The sequence below is a fragment of the Mytilus galloprovincialis genome, chromosome 4 (assembly GCF_965363235.1).
Source record: "Mytilus galloprovincialis chromosome 4, xbMytGall1.hap1.1, whole genome shotgun sequence".
Lineage (NCBI taxonomy): Eukaryota > Metazoa > Mollusca > Bivalvia > Mytilida > Mytilidae > Mytilus > Mytilus galloprovincialis.
Genome location: NC_134841.1, coordinates 36,196,595 through 36,217,402, shown reverse-complemented (window position 1 = coordinate 36,217,402; position 20,808 = coordinate 36,196,595). Strand labels below are relative to the sequence as shown.

Sequence of the window (20,808 nt, the reverse complement as noted above, 5' to 3'; positions counted from 1 at the left end):
AAATTTTTGTTTCCATGACAACATTTCCATTTAGCTCTTGTTATGTTTTGTCCCCACAAAAAGATAACAACACCGCACAGTATTGTTTTCTTAGGTCGACATGATTCACCTATAGATAGGTGTCATCAGGACAATGTTGTAATATTTGTAAATATTGGACGCTGTTATCCAGTGTTGATTTGTGTTTTGTTGCACTTAGAAGTGTAATGATTTTTTTATAGAACTACCATCACTCCTCCTAGTTGTGAGTTTGATAGTGCATTTTCTTGAATTGACCATGACCTTTCATGTTTTAATTTATTTATATAGGTTATAGACTGGATGTTACATCATAACCAACTACCAACATCTGAACAGCTGAGTTCTTGTTTACATTGTGTGTCACTTGTCCTACAGAGTTTACAGCTCTCACAACAAGTAGATAAACAAGTCACATGGTTGTGTTCATTGGTATCCATGGTTTATCAGGTTGTATTATCATGTGAGTACCGAAGAAGTCAATAAATTAGAAAAAATGATTTTCATGGATTGAAAATTTTGAGAAACTCATCATGCCAGAATTAAAATTAAAATATGAAATGAAAAGAAATATTGGCTATGATCCTGCAATGCTGAAAATCCATGAATATGGAAGTAAGAGTGTTGATTTTAAGGATTTGGTAACTAGTTAAACAATTTTACCAGCTTTCAGTTTATTACATTTAACCTCTATGACAATATAAGTGAATTTTTATTAGTATTAGCAATTGAAAAAGGACTCAAAATATAAGATATAATGTTATAGATTAGGTATTTTTTTTCCCAGATGAAGTATTACCAGGTGAAAAGCTGATAAAATCTCCAGCTCATGATACATCTGAAGACCAAGATACAGAACAAAGTGGTATGTTGATACAGGATAATAGAGAAATGTTAACCTCTATAGATGTCTTTTGGTTATTTGTGTTGATGGGTTGTTGTTTCATTGAAATATCTATATCTCTCTTGATTAATATATTGTGTCATATACAGTATCTCTCAATTAAATTATAACTCATTGTGATTTGTGTCTGCCAGTTCTTGCAATAATTGGGAAACAAAATAATTCTTGTGTTGTTAGAGGCATAATGTTTTGACGACTAATGAGAAAGGGGTTGTTAAAATGATAACTTCAAACACAGATGTCATTGGTATGAGTCCCAGAGGAGCCAATGATATTTTCTAATAAGAATTAGGCTCTCCAGTTATCTTTTAAATGCACAAACAAACACAAATTATAATGCTCTGACAGTTTAATGTCCAAATTTGAATGGGACAGAGAAAAAGGCACATATAGAGGTAATGTAAGCCAAAAAAATGATATAACAAATTTTATTGAAGTAATGAGAAGCTGAAAACAATCAAACCACTCTTTATTTATGGTGACAAAAATAACATTTCATCAGTGGAAAATAAGGGAAATGATCTGGTTTATTTTAATGTTTAGAACTTTAGGAATCAGTTTTCAACATAACAATAGAACAATTTAGGTATTATTATTTGTTTTTTTTATTTTACAGATTTGCAGCAAATAATTAAAGCCTGTGATAGAGTTTCTGATTTAATTATTTGTCTCCATACCAGATTAAAAGGACCATCTAACTTATTACCTTCATTTGTTGCTGATCACATCAAAAATATCATCTTAGGCAAGTATAGACATTTTGAATACATGGCTCATGCTAAAAGAAAAATACAAATATTTTAATAGTTTATACAATTTTTCAACAAGTTTTCTGAATAAATGAGATAATCCAAAATTGAATCAATGAGAGAGAAAGAGTCATAATTTCATAAAATTTTTCTCTGATTTTAGTCCTTTATACTTTTCACAATTACTCATGGCGGTACTGCTAAGTAAAATATAGAGCATACATATAAATAAGAACAAATTGAATGGGTGCCAATGAGACAACTCTCCTTCCAAGTCACAATGTACGTAAAGTACAGCCTTCAGCACAGAGTCTTGGCTCAAACCTAACAGCAACCTATGCATACATATATATGATTTTTATGCCCAACCTATGATAGAAGAGGCCACTAGAGGGGCATTATGTTTTCCGGTCTATGCATCCGTTCGTCGGTCCGTCTGTCCCGCTTCAGGTTAAAGTTTTTGGTCACGGTTGTTTTTCATATAGTCAAATCAACTGGAAACTTAGTACACATGTTCCACATAATATGATCTTTCTAATTTTAATGCCAAATTAGACTTTTGACTGAAATTTCACAGTCCACTGAACATAGAAAATGATAGTGCGAGTGGGGCATCCATGTACTATGAACACATTCTTGTTGATTTTAGTATTAGTATCAATTTAAATGGAGTCAATTGTCTGCTGTAATATATTTAACATGTGAAATATTCCTGCACATTGTTTTATCTGAATATAAATTATACTTTTACATAGGTTTAAGTAGACAGTCAGTAATCAACAGTTATGCCAGGGTACCTGGGATTGTATGGAAAATAGGATGGACACCAACCCCAACAGGAGAACCTAGGACACAGTTACCTCCCTTACCTCTAGATTTACTGCAGGATAAAGATGTTTTAAAGGAATTTGTCTTCCGAATAAACACATTTGGTAATGATTTTTATTATCAACAAAAACAATTTATGGAGACTGTAGGAAAGTAAAATCAAACATGAATTCAATATATATAATGTGTAGTACATTGTAATACAAGTGGAATTAAAGACAGATTACATAGGAAAGAGATATAGATTGTTGACATAATATACATAGTTTCTATATTTGGACTGTTTGAAGAGGTACAATTGTAATTTTTTAGATTTCAGTATGAACTTTTTTTAGCATAAGCTGACTAGCTGATTTAACTAGTAAGAACCTCTAAAAGGTAACTGCATGCTTGACTGATACAACATGTATACTGAAGCATAAATGATCATTCCCTCTTAAAGGGAAACTTTGCAATTTTTCTCTTATCAACTTATTATGTTCATAATACCATAAAAACATATTCACTAAGTTTTATTTTGATATGAAAACTATTAAAGAAGAAAAAAGGGAATTATTAATTTTATTCATCAAACTTCCTGACTCATGTGACGTAGTTTAAGTCTTTTTGCATGCCAGGAGTGAAATAAATCTCATTAAAGTCTTGTTCATTAACCATATAATAACACGATTTAAAGCGCATCGACGACTTTTGGTGTAGCTATCAACCAACTAAAACAAGTGATAGCCATACAACTTTTAAAATTAGATTGTAGAATTTATGTGGGGATTTTTGATATGAATTTTAGTAATAAAAGTAAATCGTACAATAGAACATTTTTATAATTTTTTTTATACAAATACTTGAAACAGACCAATTGCAATTATATAATTTAGTCCATCCAAAGCGATTTTATTTGCATATTCAGGAATTAATGTTCTCATCAAAATATTTTAAATCTCTGGACGTGTCATCTCACAATACCTTTGGGGGTAATACCTTTAGCCATGCTGGTGATCAATTGAGGGAAGATTGGAATTTAATTAAAAATCACATAAAAGAATGTCATAATGAACAAATTAGATTTTCAAAAACAATTTTCACGAAACACTTTTTTATGATGAACTATGACGTTTTAACTAATTCCAATATAAACAGTTTCATGACAGACCATGGTTATTTAAAAATAATTACATTTTCCGTATCAAGTTACTTAGTCAGATAAAACAACTGTACGATTGACAAGATATCGACACCCAATTACAACTACATCAGGTTACTATAGTTTTGTCACTCTAAATTTAAAATCGATGGTGACCTCTTATCTAGCCGAATACAACTTTAATATCTATGAATTTTAGCATTTTTGTACAAAATGGACATAATATCAATTTTTGATTTTTTTGCGAAGTTTCCCTTTAATTGAAGCCAAGAAAGTTTTCCTTGTAAGTTCTTGTAAGACATGTGTTTGTAGGAATGATGTTTTTTTTTTAAGTGAGTTTATAGAATGCTTGTGCCTTATTTTCTTTCATTAGCTACATTGTGTTTTATTAACAGGTTGGATAAGTAGACAACAGTTTGAAGAGACATGGATGAGTTTGTTACCAATACTTAATCCTGTAAGAGTGGATGAAGAGACTGAAGAAATTAATAGTCCTGAGGTTGGTTTTAGTGTCAGGTTGAATACATAGATTGTTGTGGATATTGAAGCTGGGACCAATATTAGTCCTTGTGATTAGATTCTACTTTTAGTAATGAATTTTCAAAGCATGTTGCATATGTTATTGTTTATAATAATATTGTCTGTATGCTATATGCCCTCCTGGGGCCCTAATTTGGTAAATAAAAATATTCTATTCTATTCTATTCTATTCTATTCTTAATAAGATTACAATATGCTGAAATTAATCTGCATGAAAAATTTGCCACTAGATGTTAAGCAACCAGCATTTTATCATAGAAATTAATCTGATTCAATAAGAAAGCATATTTTGAAACATCCTTTCTCATAAGTGGTACCACGCTCATATCCAAATAATGGAAAACTGTGGATTCATTATTATTCGTTGGATACCAATTTTCGTGGGTTTCGTGGGAACAGGTGAACCACGAATTTAAATGTTCATCAAAATACACATTTCTATTAAGTTGTAACCAGACTTTGGCATAATCATGAAATCACATATACACAAAATGCAAGGGTTCTGCTATCCATGAAAATTGGTACCCACGGAAATAAATTAATCCACAGTATGTAAAAGTGAAACATTGAATACCTTTTAAATGAGGATTTCCATAAATATAAAGCAAAAAACTAACAATTGTAATTCATGATCGAAATACATAATATAGCTACATAGTAATTTGGTCCTTTCAGGAAGAAGTAGAAAAATCACAGTGCATGGTGATAGCAGTAAAATGTGTGACCTCAATGTTACTGCATTCAACTTTGACTCCTGTACCTGGTAACCCTAGCAACAGTAGATTTGAAATGAGACCTAGAGATAAACCACTGGGGTTTTTGCATACCAGGTAGGTAACAGTATTTCCTTCATGAAGTGGTAATGTGATGAAGTAGGTCCATATTTTACCCTCATAAAAGTTCAAAAAAAAGTAAACCCTTTTTATGTTGTTTTTTTCTATTTCAAGAAAAAAAAATTGACTTTCAATCCTGAAAATCATCTTTACAACTGTTTTAGTCTCAGATTGAATTATGTCCTTCTTGTTACCTTGAAAATGTGAATTTTACTCAATTTTATACCCAAGTGACTGTCAGACATGTATAAGAAATAAGTATGAACTCACTTTAATAGATACTCAAAGTACCCTGCAAAATTTCATATACATGCCTTGTTATTAGAATTTGACTTGCATTAAAACTATGATTGTAAATCCAAAAAACAATTGTTTAATTCTAGATGTGGTAAAAAGTTAACGTCTATTAGAGGTGTAATAGAACAAGAAGTACAGAATCTTTACAATAGAAGGTTTGTATTGAACAAAAATAGACTGTTAGAATGAAAACACCGTTGTCATTATTAAGCACATCAAAAATATTCATATCTTTGAATTTTCTGTGTCATAAATCTGTCCTAACATTTATATCTTTGATGCTGGTTTATCTCTTATCAATGATATTGTTGTAACTTTGTTTTCCCAATCATCTGCAATCTACTTACTGACTTCCAGTTAGTTGGTTTTACAAAGAAAACTATCATTGTTATCCTGGAAATATACAAATCAATCCAGAAAACAGGAAGCAGATTTACTTTATATATGTTGTAAACCTCAGAGGTGTGACACTATACAGAAAGCTTATTATTCAACTATTTACCAAAAAGTTTCAATTTCTGACTTTGAATTTTCTAATACCAATAAGCAAAAAACGGATAATCATTACTTGTTTCCCCTAACCAAAAGTATTACTTTATAGATTTCTATTAAATGTATTATAGTGAGAAGAAGAAGAAAAATATCAAAGTTAATTTTGTAAGGAAATGAGTTTTCCTATTTAAAGTTACAATTTCATAAAGGTTCAAAATTGTCATTGTGACATTCATAACCAGTAATGTAATATGATAATGATAAATCTGAGAATTTGATATCTAAATATCATTTAGACCCTGATAACTGACACCTTTCATATTTGTAGTTCCCTCAAATCCATATATAACTAAGGAAAGTTTTCTACATTTTTTCTTTTCAGTAATAGTAGACAATTGTATTATAATGGTGGGAAAGATGATAACAAACTTCTGAGATACATGTTTGATAGTAACTTAGAGAGAGAGTTAGGGGTAGAGAACTTCAATTTAGGGCAGGTAGGTATTTTTAATTACACATGAAAATGAACAGATGGGTCTTGTATCCAATGAGGATTTCTTTGAAGTCCTTTGCATGAATTAATTACAGATAGTAAAATTAAATGCAAGGAAATACTGACAGAAATTAATATTATAACCTGTGATTAAACGTAAAAGGTCATGTGATTCTGCTAGCTTATAACTACCAGTAGAAGATATGCCTATAAGAAATTCTTATATGATAAATAAAGGCTAAGGAACAGTAATGGGCAATGAAACAGACTTTTTATTTAATGATTTTTGATATAAAAAAAAAGATGTTGAATTTAAACTAAAAATTGAAATACATTATTTGTTTTAATTGTTGAGTTTGAATGAAAATTCTTGAAATAAATGCAAACTTATTTAAAATAAAAAGCCTGCTGAATTAAAGAAAATGATATTTAAATTTCTTTTTTTGAAATTCATGTTGAGATTCTTTATACTTTACAGATATCAGTTGAAGGTATTTGGTCTGTAGTTGGAGCCCTCAGTACCAGGATTGTGGAATCTGATACCTCTGAGTCCCCTGATAGTACCCCAGAATCAGTCCAGACAAGTCAACAACAGTTCCCATTGATAACCATAGAGAAGAGAGAAAGATCCATGACATTCAGTAGTATAGATATAAACTCCTGTCTACAATTCCTACTGGACCTGTATGGTCAGTGGCTGTCGAGTAGTGCTAGTCCTAAACCTCCACTCATGTTGAGGAACGAAGTTATTAAATCAGTAAGTAAATCCATTAATAATGGCTATCTAGAAGTGTCATTAAATTGTTGACTGAATGTATAGTCGGGTCTTGATCTGCTTGTCCTAATTCTACAGCCAAGAAATTGGCCATCTAGACTGAACTAGTTTTTAAACTTCAGAAAACAATTACTGAGATTTTTTTGGGGGGAGAGGGGTTCAATTTTTACGACTTGAACAAAATTTGTATTTCCTTGATTTTAATATTTCACAGTTTTGTAAGTATGAATACAATAAAATTGAGAATGGAAATGGGGAATGTGTCAAAGAGACAACAACCCGACCAAAATAAAAAAAAACACAACAGCAGAAGGTCACCAACAGCCTATAGGAAATGTGTTCTTTGTTAAATATATGACTTTCCGATTCACTTTGACCTATAAATTATAATAAATCCACAGTATGAAATAAAGTCAGAAATTTGGTGAATAGTCAGTTTATGTCTGGGTCCTATAATTTATAAACATAATCAAGATATAGATATATGGTGCAGGATAATCTTAAGTGGCATATTTAAAAAACCTAAAACATTAAAAAAAAACATAATGTGGATTCTTTTTAATTTTGTCGTTTCCAATTTTCATTGACTACAGAAAAATAGATTTTCTTGGATATCTGATATTTTGGATTTGCAAATATCTCTATACAAGCTTATAGAAAATTTATACATCATCTGACATCCATTTAAATTCATGGTTAACCTGCAGCCAAGAAACACTTGAACGTTTGTATCCTATGAATAAAATAATGAATTCACAGTATTAAATATTGTCACATGATAATGCTAGCAGTAGCAAATTCTAATAAGAAATGGAGGACAAGATAACTAACTGGTTCATGTCTTTTTTTTAAGGTTGTTTGCCTGTCAGATGTGTATGTTGAGAGAGACCAGTATGATTGGATGTTAAACATTTTATTGGAGACCCAGAAGATCCATCCCTCAGAGGATGAGATGATTAATCAGTATATTAATGTAGGACTCTGTAAAGCTGCTGCAGTAGTGGGAGTGGTAAGTTTGTTAATCTGTGCACATGTTACTTTGCTTGGAAATTGCATAAATATTATTCAAGAAAAAATCTAAAAACTGTAAATTGAAAAATTATTGCATGTTTTAATTATTTCAATTTGTGAAGACCACACCCATACCTGTCAACCTGTGACGATGAAAATGCAGGTCATGACCTGCATTGAAGAATCAAATCTCAGGTCATAACGCGTACGAACTTTTTCGAGCTGAATTTTAGCATTTATGGTACATTTTCTTATAATGTATATCAAAGATACCAAAACATCAATGCATGTTCACTTGGTTAAGTCATTTTAAATCTTATTTATTATTATTTCATTACACTTTTAAAGATTTTTATTAACTTGTGTATCACAGTCTTATGTCCTTTACTTATGTCATCATCTAAAATTTATTTTTCAAATGTATTTTTAAAATGTAAATATACCATGTAGAGGTATTACATGAATGAACTTTCATCTCTCAATGGACAAGGAAATTAGACTTATGATAAAATATAGTAATACAGTTAAAGGAAGTATAAATGTAAAAAATAATTTTCAACTTTTTTTTAAAAATTGTATAAAGGTATAAAAATAATGAAAAGTTATTTTTCAATATGTATTTGAATTTTATATTATTATGATTTAATCTTTTTCACCCATAAAACGTAAATTATAAGGAATAATTTTGAATGGTGACAAATAAGGGGAAGTAACTCTTAGTTGAAATATCTTTGTAAAACAACAGGGCAATTTATTTACGACCTAAAGCTAAGGTAATTGGTGTTAATCAACAGTGTGTTTGACACCAAAGCTGTCAAGTGAAGCCATGCACTTAATGGGTCACTTAATTTGACAGTTTACATAGTTAGATGAACTGCATGTTCATGGAAGAATTACGAATTTGCCGATATTTCAAAGGAATATTACTTATGTCATGAAAATCAATCTCAAGGCTAAGAAATACGGGTGAAATCGGGTCATTTTCGGAATTTCCGGGTTATTTCAATGACCCGGCGGGTGATCCGGGTGATCCCTCAGAATTGTGAAAATCTCGGGTCACACCCGCAGAATCCGGGTCAGTTGACAGGTATGCACACCAAAATGTGAGATTAATTATTGTAATATCTGGGAAAAAAATTGATATAAGTATTTGGTATCAGAATTCAAGTTCTTATAAATTGCATTACTCACCTTGTGCTTTGTCATTTGATCTATTGTGAAGAGTTGTCTCATTGACATCATACCACATCTTCTTATGTATACTTCGATTATTTTAAGTTAAATAAGTTTGTACTGCAATGAAAAACTCCTATGAGGTATCCACAATAACAAACAAGATGTGGGATATTGTGTAATTTACTAATTAGCTCATTACACAAATATCCCTTTACAAAAGAACTTGCAAAGGAACAGCGTGTTCATTGCTACTCTTCATATACTTCATTGTTATATTATTAAATTTACTCACAAGATTGAAAAAAAAAACATGCCAAATTACAGAGTAATCATTGTTTCGTTCATATAAATTTTAATATTTTTTACTTCATTTACAGGACAGTTCTGTTGCATCAAAGATAATGACTATACTAGATTATGGACTGAAGACCCCACACTTACCTAGCAGGATATCAGCATTACATGGGATCCTGTACTTACTGGAGGCAGGGATACAGGAGACCACCAAACAAATCATCCCATTGGCTACTGACTTCCTCTTGAAAAATCTCTCATCTGTTAACCAGTATGTTAATATATTATCTTAATTTAAATTGTGGTTGTTTTAATTGTGATTCATTGTAGTTTGAACTGTAGGAATGATTACTTGTATAATGTCCAGTGGGAAATATATCAAGATGATGATGATGATGTGATATGAATTTAAAGTAACTAATTAGAAATAGTTTTAAAAGGTGCTTATTCTATACTTTGATAATGTTATTCCTGTATAATGTGTTCTGAAGATTGGAAACTACATATGTGTATGCAGTCAGAAATTAGTTCACTTTCATTAATCTTATACTAGTACTGAATCCTTTATTGGCATAATAAATTACCTTAGTGTGGAGTACTTTGTTTGAACATTTTTAAAAAGACCAAACAGCCTATTCATTTCTACCAGTGATTTTTATGCCCCACCTACGATAGTAGAGGGGCATTATGTTTTCTGGTCTGTGCCTCCGTCCGTCCGTCCGTCCGGTTAAAGTTTTTGGTCGAGGTAGTTTTTGATGAAGCTGAAGTCCAATCAACTTGAAACTTAATACACATGTTCCCCATGATATGATCTTTCTAATTTTAATGCCAAATTATAGTTTTAACCCCAATTCCATGGTCCACTGAACATAGAAAATGATAGTGCAAAGTTCAGGTTAAAGTTTTTGGTCACGGTAGTTTTTGATGAAGTTAAAGTCCAATCAACTTGAAACTTAGTACACATGTTTCCTATGATATGATCTTTCTAATTTTAATTCCAAATTAAAGTTTTGACTCCAATTTCACGGTCCACTGAACATAGAAAATGATAGTGGGAGTGGGGCATCCGTGTACTATGGACACATTCTTGTTCTGTAAAATTTTGTGTGAAGGTATTTCATGATTTAAGGAACAAAATATGATGAAAAAAATTGGGGGTCACCGACTTAGTTTTGTCACTATAGCAACCTCAGTTTCGTGTTTTCCTGAATAATTAACATAACATTTGCTTATTATCTAAACTCTCAAAAAATCCTTTATATCAAACCTACAAGCATAATTCTTGTTTCACGTTAAACAGTAGATTTGTAGCTATCAAATACAGGTTCAAGAGAGTAAGACTCATATTGTTTTGATTTTTAAAAATATGATTTATTTCATTCCTGTCAAAAATAAAACGTAAAAATAAAAAAGTTTCCAGTATTAGAAAATATCTACCACTGATTTCTTCATAAAAATTTTAAGAAGGAAAGTGCCATGTATACTTTTCAAAAATAAAGCCAAAAAAAGTGTATGTCACTGACCTTTCAAAAAAGTTATGAGTGATTTTCATGTTTTTTTTTCATTCGTTTTGAAGAAAAGAGTTGTCTTTCTTCATAACATTGCATCTGACATCATAGTACAAACTTTCCTTGCTGGCGCACTATTTGAAAAAAATTGAAATTGGGAACACACATTCAAATTTCCAAGAATAACAACTATATTCACCTACTTTATTATCCAGTAAAACAAGATATTAAATGTATGTATCTTATCAGATCTTATGATGTTGTTGCCGCACAATATTTAAAACCTTCAGAAACACAATCCCTGGGAATGGAAAATTGTTTGAAATAATATTTTACTCCGCTTTTATTATAAAAGTCTGTTTTTGTCCTCTGTCCCTAATTAGCAAAATTATTGAAAATTAAAAAAAAGAAATGAAAGATGGCACAGGCTAACTTACAGAGTATTTGACTATATTACCCTAGATGTGTGGGGGTTTTTTTGGTGTCAATTTCAGAAGTTTGCCGTAACGAACTCATACACTACTGTTGGTAGACGGACACACAAAAGCATGGACAGACTTTTTTATACCATTATTTTTCCAGACCAAGACGAACGAAATTATTGAATCGAGTTTGTGAATTCATTATTTCTGAATATTTAAAATATAAGGAAATTAAAATTATAGGTATAATATATGAACTAAAGTTTTTGATTCTAAAGGTTATACATCTATCATAAAATACAATCCCTGTTATTACTACCTCACATGTTTTGAATAAACGAGACAGTAAATATAAAATACAAAAAGCTTTTAAATCAAAAATTCATTTAGAAATAATTTTTCATTGAAATCTCCAAAGTAACTAAGATTTTTCCAACAGGATAAAATATAATAAATCTAAACTGCTCATTTTTTAAATTAAAACAAAGAAAAAATTTTTGCTGGCATTGAAAATCGAAATTTGTTTTCAATTCAGTCATAGTTGTGGCTAAATGAAAGGGAGAGATTTTATGTTGGATATTATTCTTGAAATTGTTTTTGTCATAAGTTAAATTTACAACAATTTAGTTTTATAGACCGAAAATTTTGATTTTTATTCACATTGGCTAAGTATTTTTAATATGTTTTGCCTTACAGCTAATTTCCTACTGCATGTAGGGTAAAACTTTGGTTGGCTTCCTTGTTTTGTTTGACATAATTAATGTTTATTCAAGCTTTGTAATTAAGATTATATTATCATATATAGGTATGTAAATCTGTATATGTATGATATTTAAATTCAATTGGACGTTATCAAAATATAATTATACAAAATATACAAACAAGCTAACCAAAGTGTTGATCTACATACATTAGGAAATTAGCTGTAAGTGTCAGTGAGATCAGGCGAAATGTTTATCATTTCTCCTTAAGAAAGTTTGAAATGAAACAAATGACAAACGACACTGACCCTTCGTCATAATTATTCATAATTTATTTTTACTATAAGATTTTGTCAAATAAGCAGTGTAAATAAATTTTAACTTCATTGCATGATCAGCCATTATTTTACGAGAATCATCCAGACGTCAGTTATATGCATACGTTGCCAGTATGTTAAAACTTTATTTACTCTATAAATTATTGTTTATCGGCCTAACCTTCTGGATACTCAATTTTTGAAATTTTTGAAAAATTGACATAAGAATTAGAAGGATTATATCATAAGGAACATGCGTACTAAGTTTTAAGTTGATAAGACTTCAACTTCATCAAAAACCAGCTTGACCAAAAACTTTAACCAAAACCTTAAACCTGAAGCGGAACAGACGAACGCACAGAAAACATAATGCTCATAAATGGGACATAACAATAACTTTCACCAATCTAATTAACATGTACACAATTGGCACAAACGAAAGACAAAATCTACTCAAGTGAAAGATAAAAAAGATGAAATGGCTATCGTTGCAAAAATAAGACAAAATCTATGCATGTGAAAGAATAATAAAATGGTCCATTTGTGTTAAATTTCCACAAGATATTAGCTCGACACTTTATTCCTCTCTTCTTGGGAGACGTATTTTTAAGCGTACACCGTGTTGGAATCTGTGAAAAATGCGAAATAGGACGGTATAATTTGACGTTCTTTCATTGCTAGAAACAACGTAATATTGCTTTTATGTCACTACCAAGTTGCGTTAGTTGATGCGTACAAACAATAGGCTGTTTGGTCTTTAATTGTTTTATTTTACAGGACATGCATAACAAGCCAAACATATGTTCTGACAATGTGGGCAACAGCATTCTACATCATGGAAAACTATCATGTCGATCTCAAAGATTTAGAATTCCCCAGCAAAATATTACAGGTAAATGTGTTTCTCTTTCATTGCATATTTTATAGATTCATTGCTAAAAAAGAGTAGAATATAAGTATGAAGTTGACCCTTTTTAGACTAACAATATTTTGCTTTCTGTAATAAAATTTTAGGTTGCTTTTAATTTATGTAAGACTTTGCGCAAATAAGTGTTTGTTCAGATTCAGTGGAAGCAAATTGCTTTTTAACACCTTATAGCTATTTGTCTGCCATTTCCGAACTTAAAAATACAGGATGCCACAAAGCAAAAGTTTATTATTTACTGTTCTGTTAACCCATTCCCGACTCTAATATTTACACAATGGTTCATTTCATCAACCTAATTTATTTTAGTTTGCAGTAACAACAGCTTCTGGAAACGAGGAGAGTGTATCTACTGCTGTCTATCTGGCTATATTGAAAGGTCTAGAGAGACTCCTATTGACAGATGTATTGTCACAACAAGATTCGGAAGTCATCATGAAGTTAGGAGTAGATAGGTACTATAGATTCCTAAAGGGACTTTCACAACCTCTACATATACATAATTATACCAATAATGTAGAAAATACATTATGATTCATCACTATATTTATTGATATGATTGATACTTTTCATAATCACTCTTTCATGAAGGCCAGCACTTCTGTGTTGACATGAAATAACATTGCTATGGTCATATTTATAAATTAAAAGGATTAACTACCCCAAGGAATATATTACCCAAGCTTTATTTGATGTATCAGGCTTCCAAATTATAAGTCCTAGTTTCTTATATTCAACATGAAATTGGAGAAGATAAGCAGATGCTTTTAATTCACTTGGAGATTTTACCACTGGAGAGGTATTACTTTGTGAACGATAACTTTAGGAGGCTATTATATATAAAATGTTTTACATCAAATTAAGTCATGTTCATACTCTAATATCTGACAAAATATATCTTGATCGCATGGAACATTTATAAAAGTATGCACTTCATAAAAATGCCTATCTTCATCTATGAGTAACATAGTACAATGTATGTCTTTTCTTATAATAATATACTGTAAACGTTTTGTAGACTGTGTCTTCCAAGTCCACAAAGATCTTTAGCAGCCCTTGGTTTGGTGTTTACTTGTATGTATTCTGGTAAGTCACAGATCTGCAATAGTTCTTAGTTTGAAGCAAAAACGTTATGTGTTCTAGGAAAGTAACCAGTTTGTAGCAATTTTATAAGTTGCATGTTCACTTGTTTGCTTTTCCGAAAGAAAATAAGATCTATTTCAAAAGTTCTTAGAGAGTTTTTCACTGGATACATGGAGTATTTTTTCTTATTTTGTTAAACCCTGCCCAATGATTGCAAATAATATTAATTTTGAAAAGTAAAATATCTTATCTAACTTATATATTTGTTATATTTTGAATATTAGGTAAGCAGTATGACCAATACAGCCCGTTACCCAGAGATACCTCTAAGAATTCAAGTGCCTATAACTTCGATGCTGTCTATCAGGACCCAGAATCACTGATATTAGCTATGGAAAGAGTTACTGTTTTATTTGATAGGTAAATGAGGACAATATGTTTGGACATACAAAAGATATTTCTCCTACTTCATAGGATTTTAAGGTTGATTGATTGATAGTTGCTTAACATCTTGTGGTATATTTCACATGCAAATAATCCTTATGACAACATGTGAATATTAATAAATGTGCCTTGGTTTGTATCAGACTATCATGCTGAGCTAGATTCACTTGAAGACTGTAAATTCAGAAATAATAAGGAGCTTTTATTTGATACAAATAATGCAACTTGGGGATTATTGAAAAATAAGAACTATCATTCTGATATGCTTGCAGATTGTCTGATTTCACAGTAATTAATCTCGCATTTTTGTCCAATTTTTTCAAAAACCATAATGAAACCAATGAAATTCTAATTAATAGTTGAAGATAGATATAGGAAGATGTTGTGTGAGTGCCAATGAGACAACTCTCCATCCAAATAACAATTTAAAAAAAGTAAACCATTACAGGTCAATGTACGGCCTTCAACACAGAGCCTTGGCTCACACAGAACAACAAGCTATAAAGGGCCCCAAAATTACTAGTGTGAAACTAACGGTTTTCAACGGAAGAGTATGTATCTACCGATGTTTGTCATCATACATTTTAAACTTTGTATATTTTCATTACAGGTAATTTCCATTAACATGTTCAATTTTAAAATATTTTTAACACCATTGATAAAGCTATACTTTTGTTATATTTTAAAAAAAATATCAATTCCTATGTATTTCTTTAAAGAATAAAGAAGGGTTACCCATATGAAGCTAGAGTGATAACTCGAGTCCTTCCAACATTCCTGGCAGATTTCTTCCCACCACAAGACATAATGAACAAAGTTATTGGAGAATTTATTTCTAGTCAACAACCCTACCCTAAACTTGTAGCTCAAGTTGTTTTTCAGGTAATATATCATCTTTTCACTTTTAAAATTCAGAATTAAAAGTAAAATGAGAACAGTTGTTTATATTTTTTGTGTTTTTTACCTTTCATTACTCTGCAAGTTTTTCAGTAAGTTTTATTTTTTGTAGTTATTCACATATCACGTCTAGGATTCATTAAAATGCATTTCTGGTTTTCAGTAAATTTTCAGATTTATAGAATTCCATTAAATGATATTGATTGATTTACATATTTCATGATCTCTTTACTTTACACACTTTATGTCTTCAGGAATTTAAATATTTCATTTAAGAATTGAATGCTTCTTTTTGTAAATTTATTGGGGTGTAAAAGCGTTGACCGAAGTACATTTTGTATGAAGCGTGGAAGCGCTTCATTCTAAAAATGTGCGCACGGTCAATGCTTTTACAACCCTATAAAGTTACAAAAAGAAGCATTCAATACTTATAATTACATTTTTTAGCTATGATCATGAAAACACGAATTTTAAATATTTTTTTTTTTAATTCACCTGTGCACTTTATTGTTGGACCAAGTGTTATCATGAATGAAAAGTTGTATTGAGCAATGCAACTGCTTACGGAATAACATGTGATGTGCAGTTAGCCAATCAGAATAAAGTATTATAATGAAACATACATCTAATGTAATTATTATTGAGTAATTTACATTTTAGCTTTTCATATTATAGGTTTTCAGCAATTTACATGACCAGCAGCAAACGTTACTGGTACAAGACTGGGTTATGTTATCATTATCTAACTTTACACAGCGTACTCCTATTTCATTGGCTGTATGGAGTCTGACATGTTTCTTCATCAGTGCATCAACCAATCGATGGCTTCGATCTCTGTATCCTTTATGATAAACTTATCAAAAATATTTGGCTTTGTTGAAGAGTGATAAGATTTGAAAATTAAAGATTATCAATGGTATTTCAAACTCAAGGGTGTTTCTCAGCTTCAATCTCATCTATTTGCAGGTTAGCAATTCATGACCATAGAAGTCTCTTTGTTTATTTGTATGCCCCACCTACGTTAGTAGAGGGGCATTATGTTTTCTGGTCTGTGGGTCCGTTCGTCCATTCGTTTGTCTGACCGGCTTCAGGTTAAAGTATTTGGTTAAAGTTTTTGGTCAAGGTAGTTTTTGATGAAGTTAAAGTCAAAGCAACTTGAAACTTAGTATACATGTTCCTTATGATATAATCTTTATAATTTTAATGTCAAATTACAATACTTACCCCAATGTTATGATCCACTAAACATAGAAAATGATAGTGCAATTACATCACATTTTAGGTTTTATGATTTTAACAGGAATTACTTTATTGCATTGCATCAATATATTTAACAATTTCCTTAACTCTAGATACAGATTTCCTCATGTTGTAAATAGAATGGGTAAAATGGAAGTTGTAGACACTCGGTTATTCTGTGTTGCAGCAATGAGTTTCTACAATCAATTAACTGATGATGCTCAGCTTCGAGCTTTTGTATCCACATTCCAGATGGTCATTTCATTGGGTGCACCATATACACAGTTATTAGAGCTTCTTTCTGATAGTAAGAAGTGATATCTTCTATAGATGTGCATTTATGTGTCTATTTTGATACAATATTATTAAGGCTAACATATAGGACCAATAACCAAGATGTATTTAACCGTGATGATAGCTTAAGCTGCCATATTGCTACACTCGTTGTATAATGTTGTGACTTATAATTTACAAACCTGTCATACTGATATTGATATATTGTGGATTATTGTGGTATACTAATTTTCATATGTTTTGAGGATAAGGGTGAACTACAAATTTCAATGTTCATCAAAGTTTAAATTTTCAATAGGCTTGTTTACAGCCTTTTTTAAACCACATAATCAAACTTGAACAGAAATAGCTTTTCCTTTATCCATGAAAATTGGTAAACACAAAAATAATTGAATCCATGAAATAGTACTAGAAATTTATTACTTTTGAGTAGCAAAAGTACTCAGGGTCATTTTTTTACAACTGTTTCTGTTTGTTTTCAGTTTCATTCTAAAAGTTAATGGATGTGCCGTAAGACTGTGGAAAGTCACATTGTTTCGTACTGTGTACACTTATTCTGTTTCAATTGATACTTTTTCTTTTTAATTCCTTTAAATTAATTTAATGTTGCTGCACTTTGTGAACATTGGTTTTATGGATGCAATCAGAGTCAAGTTATAATGTTGTCATGTTAGTTGCTAGTCATAGTGGTGTATGATATAAGTTGTCTTAGATTCAGGAAGATATCAATAATGGTAACATGTCAATTGATTTCCTAGTCACAGACCAGTAGTGTTTCATTTAAACATTCTTTAGAATGAATTTGTAGAGAGTTCCCTTTTGTAGATGATCTGCTATCTTATGTTTTCGTGATTGAGAGCTTTTTTTGGCATAGATAACTTTGGATCCAGAAAGTTGTGTCTTGGAACATTTTGGATCATAGGTGGCGACTTCAGTTTTTCTGAGGCTTTTAGGTCCCACAAAAAAACAAAAAAAATCATTATATTTTGACAATATGTTCATACAACAATGACTTTAGACCATATAAAATAGTGCTATGAAAAGATTTGTTTTATTTAGTATTAAGGATTGGTAAAAGATCCGTTTAAAAACCAAAGTGCTGCTTTCTTGATATTTTATGATTAGGTAGAAATTCAAGGTCAAGTTTGTAGCAAAGGTAAACCTGATGGTTATTTGTTGATGTGATAGAAAGGTGGGTGCATAATGAGTTGTTTGAGTGCTATTAAAGGGAAGTAATTAGGGTATGTTTGCTTTTTGTTAATTTTGAAAGTATTTGTTTTTGTTTTGTCTTTCCTTCTCAGAAGTTGTCCAACAATTGTTGACTTTAAAATTCTGTGCAATATATATTAAAGTGCTAACTTGTTATTTATTTAATTTTGTTTTGTTTGCATTAGAACTTTTAGATAGATATTTTTTAGAGAGAAAACTATGATATAAAAAGAATGTTCAACAATACTTTTATACAGAAGATGTACTAATACTTTCTTCATTCTAACATTGATATAGTGCTGTAGATTTATAATAGTAAATACATCATAAGCCTGATTTCAAGATTTGTTAAGATTCAATCACGATAGTCCATGAATTGCATTATTGGAGTTCTAATTCTCATATTTAATAATTCAAACAAGTTTTATTTTGTTCAGGTAGGTGTTCATTAACATACATCTTAAATCTCTTATTATTCTATATTATACTCAAGATGAGACGACCCCCCCTTTCCCCCTTAAAAAAATACATCACTTTGTTCTCATAAATTTTTAGATAAGAAAAATTTGAGTTGTCCCAAGTTCTTTCTTATAAGGACATTATTTATAGCAAATGCTAGCTGTTTCATATAAGAACTCTTATCTCATGCATTATTTTGTAAAGTAAGTTTCTAAATCATTTTTAAAAATGGCTTTTTAAAATGTTGTACAAATAATTTTTTTGCAAAAGGAAATTTTCTTGTAATTTCAATGAAAATTATCCATCATCTATCAATGAAGTTTTTATAATTTCTACATCAAAATTATTAGATGACGTAAAAATGTACTTTTTGTATTGCTATCATCAAAAGGTTAATCCCCTTTCAGTTAGGAAATTTACTTACTTTTTTGTTGACATCATATGTTACACATCAATCTTTATTTTAGGATTATTTCTATTTTTAGCTTTTAACATTTCCTAATTTGATTTTGTACTTTTGTTAAAGCTTACCACAAATAGAGACCAGGAATCAGAGGTAGCATATATGTTTGACAATGTTTTATGAATACTCAATAAGAGAAGTCTTTTTCATGGCATAATGAGATTTTGATATTAAAGATTATTCTATGAAATAAAACTATAATTCATTGTAATTTAAGTGTGCAGTGGCGAATATTTCCTGCATAGTAAGGACAAATGGATTAAGGATGGAATATTTATTTAAAAAATGAATGCTAAAATCAAAAGCATGCAGTTTCCTTCACTTTCTGTTTTCTGTGTATTGACATTTTTTAAGCATTCTCTGAAATAATATTGATTTTCATGCATGAACGCATTGTTGAATTCATGCTAGTTCAAGCATATGACGATACATTCACGGTGGTTTTGCTTTACAAGGATAAAAGTGATGAAAAATAAATGTACGTTTTCATCAGTATGATAGGAATGGAAGCTGCAATAATGTATCTTGATGCTTGATATAATCAAATGTTATATCGATAAAGGTCTTGTCTTGTTTCATGTGATGTTATAGATTTTTATACTACAGCTAAAACACTTCATGTTGTCTTTATGACCAATGTCCATGCCATGTCCACGTTTCTTCACAATCTGGAGTTTGTATAGGGGTTGACAATAATTTTATTTTTTGTTGTATTTTTCAACAAATATAATTGCAGTAATTGTGGACTGCAGTATAAAAACTAAAATATGTTTTCTAAATCTTGAATTTTATATAGGAAGAATTTACAACAGGAAGACAACATTCATTTTGAAGCTGAGAGGGGATTTTGATAAAAATTTCTTTCCTGTTTTTGCTGTCTCATATGTAATTTTGCTGTATAATTCTAGCTTGTTTAATTACATTGTAAACATTGTAAACATCTTATTAATCTTGCATTAAATGTCAAATTCAACATTGTTTATTTGTTTGTTTGTGTGGTAATAATTGATTATTTTCTAAAAATAGTTTTATATTTTGTCTTTATTTACTATGAATCATTTTTCTTGTCTATACTGCAGAAGTGACCTTGAAAGACGATTGATTCCGGGAATATCAATGTTAATTAGTTCTGAGTAGTAGGACTTGTGGTGGCACGGTAGTATTTCCTGGCCCATAAGGGATAATAATAGCCTTTTTAGAATTTTCACCACTTTCTAACACTGCAAAAAATTCTACATTCACAGTTAACTGAAGTACTTTCATTTTACTATTCAGAAATGAATTTGAATATGTATC

The 20,808-nt window shown here is 30.4% G+C and overlaps 1 protein-coding gene across 2 annotated transcripts in view; it reads left to right on the top strand.

Annotated features, from left to right (window-relative positions):
* Nucleotides 1–20,485, top strand: part of LOC143072015 (huntingtin-like) — a 60,646-nt gene extending 40,161 nt beyond the window's left edge. For both annotated transcript variants that reach the window (XM_076246780.1, XM_076246781.1), the window contains exons 39-56: nt 310–481; nt 806–883; nt 1,539–1,667; nt 2,427–2,603; nt 4,036–4,139; nt 4,856–5,010; nt 5,397–5,465; nt 6,185–6,299; nt 6,774–7,052; nt 7,924–8,079; nt 9,635–9,822; nt 13,277–13,391; nt 13,734–13,879; nt 14,443–14,510; nt 14,792–14,927; nt 15,671–15,833; nt 16,524–16,684; nt 17,207–20,485. In XM_076246780.1, coding sequence (XP_076102895.1) covers nt 310–481; nt 806–883; nt 1,539–1,667; nt 2,427–2,603; nt 4,036–4,139; nt 4,856–5,010; nt 5,397–5,465; nt 6,185–6,299; nt 6,774–7,052; nt 7,924–8,079; nt 9,635–9,822; nt 13,277–13,391; nt 13,734–13,879; nt 14,443–14,510; nt 14,792–14,927; nt 15,671–15,833; nt 16,524–16,684; nt 17,207–17,405 — 2,610 coding nt within the window. In that variant the 3' untranslated portion in view covers nt 17,406–20,485. The remainder of the gene's footprint in view (nt 1–309; nt 482–805; nt 884–1,538; nt 1,668–2,426; nt 2,604–4,035; nt 4,140–4,855; nt 5,011–5,396; nt 5,466–6,184; nt 6,300–6,773; nt 7,053–7,923; nt 8,080–9,634; nt 9,823–13,276; nt 13,392–13,733; nt 13,880–14,442; nt 14,511–14,791; nt 14,928–15,670; nt 15,834–16,523; nt 16,685–17,206) is intronic.
* The last annotated feature ends 323 nt before the right edge of the window (nt 20,486–20,808 follow it).